The sequence below is a fragment of the Rhinoraja longicauda genome, chromosome 3 (assembly GCF_053455715.1).
Source record: "Rhinoraja longicauda isolate Sanriku21f chromosome 3, sRhiLon1.1, whole genome shotgun sequence".
Lineage (NCBI taxonomy): Eukaryota > Metazoa > Chordata > Chondrichthyes > Rajiformes > Arhynchobatidae > Rhinoraja > Rhinoraja longicauda.
This window is the reverse complement of record NC_135955.1, coordinates 13,699,945-13,713,090: the sequence shown is the minus strand read 5'-3', so window position 1 is coordinate 13,713,090 and position 13,146 is coordinate 13,699,945. Positions and strand designations below refer to the sequence as shown.

The 13,146-nt window shown below is 48.5% G+C and overlaps 1 protein-coding gene across 2 annotated transcripts; it reads left to right on the top strand.

The window, feature by feature from the left end:
- Positions 1 to 1,393: 1,393 nt before the first annotated feature.
- vimr1 (vimentin-related 1) lies at positions 1,394 to 11,001 on the top strand. Of its 2 annotated transcripts, none has more exons than XM_078396855.1 (3): positions 1,394 to 2,012; positions 7,524 to 8,192; positions 10,641 to 11,001. In XM_078396855.1, exons 1-3 carry the CDS (start codon positions 1,562 to 1,564, stop codon positions 10,724 to 10,726), a joined length of 1,206 nt encoding a protein of 401 aa, XP_078252981.1. In that variant the 5' UTR covers positions 1,394 to 1,561; the 3' UTR covers positions 10,727 to 11,001. The 2 variants fall into 2 exon arrangements, with proteins under 2 accessions (XP_078252981.1, XP_078252980.1); XM_078396854.1 differs by having other exon boundaries at positions 10,638 to 11,001.
- The last annotated feature ends 2,145 nt before the right edge of the window (positions 11,002 to 13,146 follow it).

Below are 13,146 nucleotides of genomic sequence, written 5' to 3'. Positions count from 1 at the left end.
GAGAGCTAGATAGAGCTCTTAAGGATAGCGGAGTCAGGGGGTATGGGGAGAAGGCAGGAACGGGGTACTGATTGAGAATGATCAGCCATGATCACATTGAATGGCGGTGCTGGCTCGAAGGGCCGAATGGCCTCCTCCTGCACCTATTGTCTATTGTCTATAAGATCGTGAGAGGAATAGATCGGGTAGATGCACAGTCTTTTGCCCAGAGTAGGGAAATCAAGGACCAGAGGACATAGGTTCAAGGTGAAGGGGAAAAGATTTAATAGGAATCCGAGGGGTAACTCTTTCACACAAAGTATGGAACAAGCAGCCAGAAGAGGTAGTTGAGGCCAGGACTATCCCATCCTTTAAGAAACAGTTAGACAGGTACATGGATAGGACAGGTTTGGAGGGATATGGACCAAGTGCAGGCAAGTGGGACTAGTGTAGCTGGGACATTGTTGGCCAGTGTAGGCGAGTTGGGCCGAAGGGCCTGTTTCTACACTGTGACTCTATAAAGATAATCCGAGGGTCTCCAATGTGGTAGGTAGTATTGGGACTGCTCTCTAGTTGTTGGTAGAATGGTTCCATTGCCTGATAACAGCTGGGAAGAAACTCCCTGAATCTGGAGATGTCCGTTTACACACTTCTGCACTTCTTGCCCGATGGGAGAGGGGAGTGGCCAGGGTGCAACTCTTTCTTGATTATGCTGGTGGCCTTGTCGAGGCAGCGTAAGGTGTAAATAGAGTCAACAGAAAGGAGGTTGGTTTGTGTGATGGTCTGGGCTGCATCCACAATTCTCTGCAACTTCTTGCGGTCTTGGCAAGGAATGGTTGATGGAGTTTAATACAGAGAAGTGTGAGGTGTTGCATTTTGGGATGTCGAACAAGGGCAGGACCAACACAGTAAATGGTAGGCCTCTGGGTAGTGTTGTAGAGCAGAGGGATCTAGGAGTACAGGTGCATGGATCCTTGAAGGTCGAGTCAGGTAGAAAAGGCTTTTGGCACTTTGGCCTTCATCAGTCAGAGTATTGAGTAAATAAGCTGTTCCCAAACGATGCTGTGATGCATTCCAATAAAATGCTTTCTACGGCACATCTGTAGAAGTTGGTGAGAGTTGTTGGGGGACATGCCGAACTTCCTAAGCCTTCTAAGGAAGTAGAGGCATTGGCGTGTGTTGGAGTGGAGGGGAATCTCTTACAGGAGGTAAAAGGAATCTTTTGACATGTCCTGGGGAAATTCACAAATAGAGCAAAGGCAAATGTGTCATCAGCTCAGAAGTTCATTTAACAACCTAACACCTTTAAGGCGAGGGGATTAGAAAATGTGGATCTGGGGCGGGGTTGAGAGGGGGAGAGAGGGAGGGTGAAGGACGTGACAGGCCTGAGTAATGTAGCAGTGGGGTGTGACTTTGCCTGTCGGACGGTGAGTGCAGGCATCACAGGCTTCGCGAGCAATCACACAAAAATGTTGTGAGAGTTACAGGGTGGTCGTAACATTCCCACAGATCCCTATAAAACACCGGCCGGAGCAGGGGAGGGGGGAAGCAGTCAAGGAGAAAGCTGGCAGAGGAGGCGAGGATGAGGAGCTCTTCCTACAGCACGAAGACCACCTCCATGAGCAGATGCAACAAGAGCGGGCTGAGGGTCCCGAGCCCTTCCCCGTCCCGCCACCGGTCCCACTCCAACGAGTCCCGGGCGGGGGGACGTGGCCGCTCCAGGGGGCCAGCGGTGGAGAGGAACGAGAAGGAAGAGATGCAGCAACTGAACGGCATCTTCGAGGGTTACATCGACAAGGTGAGGAGCCTGGAGCAGCGCAAAGGGCAGCTGCAGCAGGAGGCGGTGGCGCTGAGGGAGCGCCTCAGAGAGCCCGGGGGGCCGGGGGCAGAGTACCAGCAGCAGCTGAAGGAGCTGAGGGAGCTGGTGGAGGAGCTGGCACACCAGAAGGGGCTGGCTAAGATCGAGACCGGCAACGTCCAGGAACACGTCAACTGCTGGAGGCTGAAGTGTCAGGAGGAGCTGGATCGACAGGGTGAGTCAACACATTGCCCGAGGGGGTGTGGTGGAGTTATTCAGCACTGAAACAGGCACTTCAGCCCAACGCATCCATGCCGACCAATATGCCCCATCTATGCTAGCCCCCTTTAGACTTTAGAGATTCAGAGTGGAAAAAGACCCTTTGGCCCACCGAGCTTGCACCTACCAGCAATCACCCATGTACATTAACACTATCACCCATGTACATTAACACTATCACCCATGTACATTAACACTATCACCCATGTACATTAACACTATCACCCATGTACATTAACACTATCGCCCATGTACATTAACACTATCACCCATGTGCATTAACACCAGGAACAATTTACAATTTTTACCGAAGCCAATTAACCTGCAACCCTGGACGTCGTTGGAAAGTGGGAGGAAACCAGACACCCAGAGAAAACACGGGGAAAACGTGTAAACTCGGTACAGACAGCACCCTAGTCAGGATGTAACCTGGGGCTCTGGCGCTGTCAGAGAAAACAATGGCACAGAAACAATCCCTTCAGCCCAATGCATCCACGCCGACCAAGGTGGCCCATTGCCGCTCCTATCCATTTTCTCCAGAGATGCTGCCTGACCCGCTGAGTTACTCCAGCACTTTGTGACTACCATTTGTCCGCATTTGGCCCTCTACTTCTTTCCTTTCTATGTGCCTGCTCTAGTGGAGGCAGGGGCTCAGCCAGGTCACCAGAGCGACATAAGCAAAAGCCGTAACTCAGTGGGTCAGGGTCTGGAGAATATGGAAAGGTGATGTTTCAGGTCGGGATCCTTCATCAGACTGATTGTAGAAGGGGCAGAAAGCTGGAAGAGAGGAAGGGGAAGGGACAGAGTTTAACAAGCGATAGGTGGATAGATTAGGGTTAGGAGTTGGAGATTTATAAAGGATTTGAAAAATATATACTTTTTACCCAGAGGGTCGTAGAGTCATATAGTGTGGAAACAGGCCCTTTGGCCCAAATTGCCCAACATGTCCCATTTACGCTAGTTCTACCTGCCTGCATTTGGCCCATATCCCTCTAAACCAGTCCTATCCATGTGCCTGTCTAAATGTTTCTTAAACGTTGCGATAATCCCTGCCTCAACTAACTCCTCCGACAGCTCGTTCCATACACCCACCATCCTTTGTGTGAAAAAAAGTTACCCCATAGGTTCCTATTAAATCTTTTCCCCTCACCTTAAACCTATGTCCTCTTGTTTTCAATCCCCCTACTCTGGGCAAAAGACTGTATTACCTGATCAATTCCTCGCATAATCTTGTACACCTCTATAAGATCACCCCTCATCCTCCTGCGCACCAAGGAATAGAGTCCTAGCCTGCTCAACCTCTCCCTGTAGCTCAGGCCCTCGAGTACCGGCAACACCCTCATAAATCTTCTCTGCACCCTTTCCAGCTTGACAACATCTGAATATTAGAATCTGGAATGCACTGCCTGAGGGAGTGGGGAAGTTGGGGACTCTTCTTCCCTCTCCCATCAGGCAAGAGGCACAGAAATGTGAAAACATACAGCTCCAGATTCAGAGACAGTTTCTTCCCAGCTTTTACAAACAGAGAGTGGTGGGGGCCTGGATCGATCTGCCAGGGGTGGTGATGGAGGCAGATACAATAGCGGTGTTTTCGATAGGCACATGGGTATGCAGAGAATGGATCACGTGCAGGCAATGGAGATTAGTTTAACTCGGCATCATGTTCGGCACAGACATTGTGGGCTGAAGGGCCTGTTCCTGTGCTGTACTGTTCTATGTTTTATGAAGAAGTTCAGAACCTGGACTTCAGGAGAAAGAGTCAGACATTTAACAAAGGGATTAGGCAGAATCTGTTTATTCACAGAATTGTGAAGATTTGGAATTCTCTATCCCAGAACGTAATATTGGTCCAAGTATATTCAAGGCTCGGTTTTTTGGAAAGATTTAGCAAGAAAGTGGAATTAGGTCGATTTTAGTGACAACCTGTTGGGGTTGTAGGTGGTTAGTTTGTTAATTCAGTCTGCCATTGGAGACTAAAACTAGGGACCATGAATATATTTTCCCCACCCCCCTAACCCAGGGCCAGATTAAGGTAGTACGGGGCCCATAGCATATGTTATAAAGGGGCCTTAAATACAGGACAAGATGATGTCACCGCCCGCGCCCCACGTTCTCCCGCTCCACCAATGATGGCAGCCCAGCAAATGCTACTTTTGCTACTATGTTAATCCTGCACTGACCCAACCTCACCCCACACATCCCCTCCTCCCAACCCCACTTTCCACATTTCTCCACCTCTTCCCTTTATCTAAACACTTTTGTCTCCTTTTCACCTCAGCCTTCGTCACTTACTCCACCCACCTGCCAATCACCCCCCCCCCCCACCATCAGTATCCCCTATCACTTGCCAGGCTTTGTCCCATCCCACCCCTTTCTCCCCCCTTTACAATCAGTCTGAAGGGTCCTGACCTGAAATGTCACCTATCCATTCCCTCCACAGATGTTGCCTGACCCTCTGAGATCCTCCAGCACTTTGTGTCTTGCTCAAGATTCCAGCAACTGCAGCCTCTTGTGTGGCCATAAATATCAGACAGTCACTGAATCCAGTTAAACAATTATTTCGCTGGCATGTTGATGGCTTGTGACTTGCTTAAACAGGATTGAGTGAGCTAATGAAACTGAGGGGAGGCTGGATTAACACATGAGAGTGGGTATTTTAATGTAGACACAAGGAACTGCAGATGCTGGTTTACCATAAAGGACACAAAGTGCTGGAGTAACTCAACAGGTCAGGCAGCATCTCTGGAGAACATGACCAGGTGACATTGCAGGTCGAGACCCTTCTTCAGTCTCTGAAGGCAGCTCTGAGTCAAAGTCTGAAGAAGGGTCCAGACCCGAAACATCACAGCGCCAAAACCTGGTAACTCTTGTATATGGTCTCAGTGGGCCAATTCTATTTACTGTGTATTTAATCTGCGATTGTGTTTATTTAGTTTAGTTTAGAGATGGAGCGTGGAAACAGGCCCTTTGGCCCACCGAGTCCGCGCCGACCATACTAATTCTATTCTACACATTAGGGACATTTTACAGAAGCCAATTAACTTACAAACCTGTACATCTTTGGAGTGTGGGAGGAAACCGGAGCACCCGGAGAAAACCCATCCGATCACAGGAAGAATGTACAAACTCTGTACAGACAGCACCTGACGTCAGGATCGATCCCGGGTCTCTGGCGCTGTCAGGCAGCAACTCTACCGCTGAGCCACTGTGTCGCCCACGTACAGTAATAAGTTACTGAACTGCATTTAAAAACAAAATAATTTCACTGTACCTCAGTGCATGTGATAATAAAGAACTATTGAACCATCCATGTTCTCCAGAGATGCTGCCTGACCCACTGAGTTATTCCAGCACTTTGTATATTTAGTGAGTGTTTTAAACCTGAATGTTTTCTAGACTGCGTGCCATTGCGGGTTATTGAGAATGGAAATGAAGGAGGAAAAATCTTCAGTGCAAGTTTAGTACCCATGAGCAAACTCGGAACTTAGGACCAAGGCAGCTGAAGACACTGCTGCCAATTAACAACCCAGTCACACAAAGTGCATGAATGTGCAGCTTTGTTGAGTGACTTCACTCGTGAGTCATTAACTGTAATGCAAAACAGATATTGTTCTGCTTTTCATAAAGGGCAGATTAACCATTGGGTGTGGAGATCACCAGAACAATGGCATCACGACTAAATCCCAAATTACAAGCTTTTGATTTTTGCAAAGCAACGAGGGTAAAATTCCTCTTGGAGGTAAATACTTAGCCTGGGCCTCTCCCCACCCCATCATATCCCCCATCGCTGGCTCAGATCAGCAAAACCACAGCACAAGGTCACATCTACGTCTTGCTCGAGAAACAGGGCAATGCACCAAACACTTCCCAAATGTTCACACTAGCCGCTCGGCTTGGCTCTGACCCCACGTAACTAGGTAACAGTGTACATAATCACTCACAGTCAGAGGTTAGTAGCTGTGCTGAAATAGGAAACAATTTAAATATTCCTGGCCCTAGGTTTGAAGACACCAAGAAAAATAAATGTACCTGCCATTTTAAATTTACCTTCTTTTATGTTAGAGTTGTCGAGTCATGCAGCATAGAAATATGCCCTTAAGCATTCCATCTCTGTGCAATAAAAATCATGTGCCTATTGTTTACCAGAATCTGGCCCATGTATTCTATGCCTTCAGCTGCTTGTCCAGATGTTTCTTGAATGTCGTGACAGAACCTTCCTCCGCAGGCAGTGCATTTCAGATTCCAACCAGCCACTGGGTGAATATTTCACAAAATGCTGGAGTAACTCAGCAGGTCAGGCAGCATCTCAGGAGAGAAGGAATGGGTGACGTTTCGGGTCGAGACCCTTCTTCAGACTGATGTCAGGGGAGCGGGACAAAGGAAGGATATAGGTGGAGACAGGAAGATAGAGGGAGATCTGGGAAGGAGGAGGGGACGGGAAGGACAGAGGAACTATCTAAAGTTGGAGAAGTCGATGTTCATACCACTGGGCTGCAAACTGCCCAGGCGAAATATGAGGTGCTGTTCCTCCAATTTCCGGTGGGTGAAAGTATCTTTTCTCCAGATCCCTGCTAAGCCGCTTCTCACCTTAAACCTGTACCACTCGCTCCACTAAGGCCTACTAGATCTCCCAGTCGCTAACCATTCCAATTACCCTTCCCACTCCCACACTGACCTTTCTCTCCTGGGCCTCCTCCATTGCCGGAGTGAGGCCACATGCAAATTGGAGGAACAGCACTTCATGGTCCGTTTGGGTGGCTTACAACCTGACGGTTTGAGCATTGAATTCTCCAGTTTTAGGCAAATAACCTAACCCCCCCACCACTACTTCTCATCCCTGTGCCCTACCTGGCTGAACATCCCTTCCTCCCCTTCCCCCTATATTCCTTTCTTGTACTTCTTCGATCTTTCTCTCACACCTTTTGTCTTTTTCATCTCTGTCCAACCATCTGCCTTTCAACCCCCACCCCCCCACATGTATCAACCCCCACCCCCCACATGTATCAACCCCCACCCCCCACATGTATCAACCCCCACCCCCCACATGTATCAACCCCCACCCCCCACATGTATCAACCCCCACCCCCCACATGTATCAACGACCACTCGCCAGATTTTGTCCTGCACCTCCTCTCTTTCAGCTTTCCCGTCCCCACCAGTCTGAAGAAGGGTATTAACCTAAACTTCGCCTATTCGTGTTCTCCAGAGATGCTGCCTCACCCGCTGAGTTACTCCAGCGCTTTGTGTCTTTTTGTGTAAACCAGCATCTGCAGTTTGTTGTTTCTCCATGTCTGCATCATGCATGTGCCTAAGTGTAAGTGTGTGATGTTGTGAACATTTAGTACATTAGAATGCATGTGTCAGCACATACACGTGTTTTTTTGTGGGTGCCTGCCGGTGTGGAATTTGCACGTGTTTACTGGTCAGAGGCTGCCGTTGATTCATCTGTTTGCTTCCCCCTTCCAAGATGAAGCCGAGAGGGTCCTGCGGGAATTCCAGAAGGACGTGGCTGATGCCACCCTGCGGAAAGCTGAGCTGGAGGGGAAGATGGAGGAGGCGGCGGCCGAGATGGGCTTCCTGAAGATGCTGCATGAGGAAGAGGTGACCGACCTGACCCGTCAGATCGAGGAGTCCAAGGTGTCGGACGAACTCGAGTCGGCCCACCCGGATCTGGGAGCAGCCTTGAGGTCCATCCGGGTGGAGATGGAAGAGATTTCCGCCAGGAATCTGAGAGATACCGAGGCCTGGTACAAGAACAAGCTGAACAGCCTCCATCAGCGCGCCAGCAGGTTCGACGGGCAGATCCAGACCACCAAGGAGGAGATCGGCATCCTGCAGCAGGAGACAGATGAGCTGGAGAGCGAGATCAACTCCCTCCGAAGCATCAACCAGTGTCTGGAGGGCCAGCTGGAAGACATGGAGACCGGGCACCTGGAGAAAGCAGCCAACCTCCAACAAGCCATCTCCCAGTTGGAGTTCCACCTACAGGAGACCCAGTCCCAGATGTCCAAGTACCTGCAGGAGTACCAGGACCTGCTACACGTCAAGGTGAAGCTGGACGCTGAGATTGCGACCTACAGGAAATTATTGGAAGCTGAAGAGGACAGACTGGGGCTGATTCACAACAAGTCTGAAGGTCAGTCAACACGGGACATTTTGGTACGTTTTGTTTTGGTGTCTGTCACATCCCATTCTTTTCACAATCTTGGTGGCACAGTGGTGCAGCAGTAGGGATGCTACCTCACAGCGCCAGAGACCCGGGTTCAATCCTGACAACAGGCGCTATCTGTAAGGAGTTTGTGCGTTCTTCCGGTGACCGCGTGGGTTTTCTCCGGGTGCTCCGGTTTCCTCCCCTACCAAAGACGCACAGGCTTATAGGTTAATTGGCTTCTGTAAATTGTCCCGAGTGTTAATGGGAATTGCTGATTAATGGGAAGCTAACAAGAGATGAGGCCTGGGGCAGATCAGCCATGATCAAATTGAATGGTGGGGCAGGCTTGAGGGGCCGAGTGGCCTGCTCCTGCTCTTATTTTCTTGTGCTGTAAGATTCTTGCAAATAGTTGACACTGCACTTTTCCAGGTGAGTATTCCATCACACTTTTTTCTGGTGTCCAGGAGATGGTCAAAAGGCTTTTGGGGAATTGTGAGAGTGAGATGCGAGATCCCAGGCCACTGACATGTGGTCATGGTAGTTATGCGGCTGGTCCACGTGCGTCTCCGGCCAGCGCTGGCCACCTGTATTCACTCGTATCTTTCTCCGACTCCAGATGCATAGGAATGTGGCGGCTCAAGACTAACGTCCAACATGACCCAACAAGTTGCTTGAAGAACTCCCAGATGTTTCAGAGAATCAAAACGAAATAAAAATATATTTAGTAGGACATGAACAGAGAGTGGCACAGTGGTAGAGAGTTGATGCCTTACAGCACCAGAGACCCTTGTTCGATCCTGAGTGTGTAGGATGGTGCTAGTGTACCGGGTGATCGATGGCGACGGGGACTCGGTGGGCTGAAGGGCCTGTTTCTTGTTGCCTAGAAGCTCTCCAAGACCATCTTGTGATCCAGTACCTGCTCCCAAGGGCCGGATCAAGCCTTCTTACTCGATCTTTCTAAAGTTTCACAGAGTTCTGTGATCATGAGTCATGTGGAAGAGCAGGGTTGAGCAACATCCTTACAGCTGACAGACCCAAAATGCTGGAGTAACTCAGCGGGTCAGGCAGCATCTCTGGAGGAAAGGAATAGGTGACGCTTCGGGTTGAGACCCTTCTTTATACAGTGTGCATTCGGACTATCTTTGATCAGACTTTACTGGACTTTATCTTGCACTAAACGTTATTCACATTATTCCCTTTACCATGTATCTGTACACTGTGGATGGCTCGATTACATAATCATGTTTGTCTTTCCACTGACTGGTTAGCACGCGACAAAAGCTTTTCACTGTATCTTGGTACACGTGATAATAAACTCAACTCAAACTACAGCGGGTACCGGGCTAAATCTAAGGGCAATGTCACCTCCCACAACTGTAGGCAAAGGGTGATCAGAAAGATGTCCACTCACCTCATCACTTGATGCACATTTTACATTGTCCAAGATCATTACCGGTTGAATCAAGCCTGCTCTTTGGCTGGTGAATCACGTTGATTAGATCAGAGCCACACTCAGTAGGTAGACCTTTGATAACATGTGGAAAGGATGCTAGTTTATACCAAAGATGGACACAAAGTGCTGGAGTTACTCAGCGGGTCAGGCAGCATCCCTGGAGAAAAAGGATAGGTGGCATTTTGGGTCGGGACCTTTCTTCAGACTGAAAATAGCGGGGAGAGGAGTGGAGGGAAAGGTTGGCCTTTTCTTACTTCCAGTTCCCTCCCCTCTATCGTCAGTCTGAAGAAGGGTCCCGATCCAATTGAATTGAATTGAATTTATTTGTCATTCAAAAAAGTTTGAACGAAATGTCGTTACCATACGGTCATAACAATAAAAAGCAAACAAAACACACAATCACACTCATACACACTAGTTCTACGTTCTCCCACTTTCTCATCCACTTCCTACACACTGGGGCCACTTTTACAAAGGCCAATTAACCTACAAACCAGTATATCTTTGGGATGTGAGGGTTAACTTTTTCACACAAAGTGGAGAGGAGGTAGTTGAGGTGGGTACTATTGCAATGTTTAAGAAACATTTAGACAGGTACATGGATAGGACAGGTTTAGAGGGATATGGGCCAAACGCAGGCAGGTGGGACTAGTGTAGATGGGGCATGTTGGCCAATGTGGGCAAGTTGGGCCAAAGGGCCTGTTTCCACGTTGAATGACTCTTTGAAATCGGAGCACACAGTGGAAACCCACGGGGTCACAGGGAGAATGTGCAAACTGCGTACAGACAGCACTCAAAGTCAGGATCGAACCCGGGTCTCTGGCACGGTGAGCCAATGGCTCTAGCAGATGTGTGGCATTAGGTTGGACAGTGCTTTCATTTCTCCCTGTGGGACGAGTAAGGGTGAAAGAGGAAAGGTTTGGATCTGTGGGTCTTGCTACTATTGCCTCGTTGACATGCCTCTCATTATTTTGCAGCAGGTGCTTCCTCTGTTATGCGAGAGAAGAGAACAGAATCCATCACTCGTAATGTGGAGAAGCACATGACGTTCAAAGTGACCGCCTAAGGCGAGAAAGAGGACCCACGACTTTACCATCACACATACAATTATGATTGGAATCCACCCAGTATTAATATCTCAGTTCGTCATTACAATTTTAAAATGTCAGGTGTTCACACAATGACATTGAGGTTTATCTGTAACTGTGCTTCACCAAATGAAGTAGACCCGTGATTAATGCGTGGTCATTCCACATTGTGTAGCCTTGAAGTGTGAATCTAGGGTTTCTTGATGTAAAGTGAAGGCGATGGCAGTTAGCAGGTCAGCCAGTAACTGTGTCAATAAAGTACAACTGTTGTGCACTGGCTCTCTCTTCTTCCAAGCCCTGAGAAACAGATAGTTATTATCTCGGGAACCAAGAGGGTTTTTGGGTCAAAACCTTTTCATGCTTTGCGGCAATTCCTTGTGGGATTGGGAAGCTTGAGGGATAGTCATTTGGCCATTGGAATGGGGGGATGGGATTAGCCTGGCAGCTTGCTGAATGAATTGTTGTTGGATCTGTGACTGAACTCCAGGCCACTTTATCACTAAATCTACAACCCAGAGAATTCAGATTTATGGTCTCAGGACTCCACTGCTCAACCTGAAAGGCCAGAGTTTAGTAGGTTGGTAACCTTGGTCTGAAGGAACAGTAGCTTTTTAACTCCTCCGGTCTTGTTATAGAGTCATACGGTATGGAAAGAGGCCCTTTGGCCCAACTTGCCCACACTGACCATGATGCCCCCTCTAGACTAATCCCACCTGCCCGTGTTGGGCCCACATCTCTCTAAACCTTTCCTATCCATGTACCTGTCCAAATGTCTTTTAAATGTTGTTTTCATTTCTGCCTCAACTACCTCCTCCAACAGCTCATTCCATCTTCCCACCACCCAAAACGTTGCCCCTCAGATTTCAATTAAATCTTTCCCTTCTCACTTTAAACATTTCCTCTGGCTCTTGATTCACCTATTCTAGGTAAAACACACTATGCATCTACCCTACCTATCCCCCTCTATAATATACACCTTTATAATATCCCCTCATTCTCCTATGCTCCAAGGAATAACGTCCGAGCCTGCACAACCTCTCCCTGTAGCTCAAGCCCTCAAGTCTTGGCAACATCCTCTTAAATCATCTCTGCACTCTTTCCAGCTGAGCAATATATTTCCTAAAGCAGGGTGACCAAAACCGAACGCAATACAACTGTGGCCTCACCAGCGCCTTGTACAGCTGTAACAAAACTGCCAATCAGTTAGATCATGGTATTCATTAACACATGCAATGTCACTGCCAACGTCAACAGTATTGCCATCAGGAAGGTGTTGTTGTTGGAGAACTGCCTTAGAGTCACACAGAGCTATAGCATGGAAACAGGACCTTCGGGTCTGCACTATCAATCATCCATTTACCATAATTCTCCCTTTCTTTTATTCACCCCACACTCGTGTCAACTCTACCATGACCCAAACATCTGAGACAATTAAAAGGAGCCAATTATCCCACCAGCCGTGTCTTTGGGATGTAGGTGGAAACTAGAAAACCTGAAGAAAGCCCAAGAGAGACCACGCAAACTCCACACCAACAGCCCCTGAGGTCAGGACTGAACCGGGTCTCTGGCACTGTGAGGTGGTGGTTCTCCTGGTCACACCACTGTGCCTCTTGAACCACTGCAGCCTTCTGATGGGTGCATTCACAGGGCACTGTGGAACAGGGATGCCAGGACAGGCTCGGTGCCAAGAATATCTGTTTACAGGTCAGAATGTGGCATGACCTGGAGGGAACTTGCAAGAGGTGGCTGTGTAACATCGCCTGTCCCTGCTGCCCTTGTCCTTTGTGGTAGCTGAGGTCACCGGCTTGGAACATGGAACATCTTGATGCAAAATGAAGAATGTAATTAGCAGAGACACAAAATTCTGGAGCAACTCAGCAGGTCAGGCAACATCTCTGGATGCATCAATAAAGCACGGCAGATGTATACGGGCATTAGACACACTTGTTCAATCATAGTACATAGAACAGTAGAGCACAAGACAAGGCACAATGCTGGAGTAACTCAGTAGGTCAGGCAGCATCTCTGGAGAACACGGATGGGTGATGTTTCTGGTCAGGACCTTCTCCAGACTCAGGAACAGCACAAGACCAAGCCCTTCGGCCCACTGAACATCCTCATAGCAATACAGCAGGGAAACACATCCTTCGACCCATCGTGTTTCATTCCTCCCATATTCTCTTTAACGCCTCCCATCCCTAGATTCTACCACTCACCAACACACAATGGCTAATTATTGGGATTGGTTTATAATTATCATGTGCACTGAGATACGGTGAAAAATGTTTGCATGCTATCCAGTCCATTCACACAAGACAGGAGTACAATAAAGCACTGCACAAATAGAATGTGCAATGCACAGCTCCCGAAGACCAGAGAGCCAAGGAGGGAGCCGCTG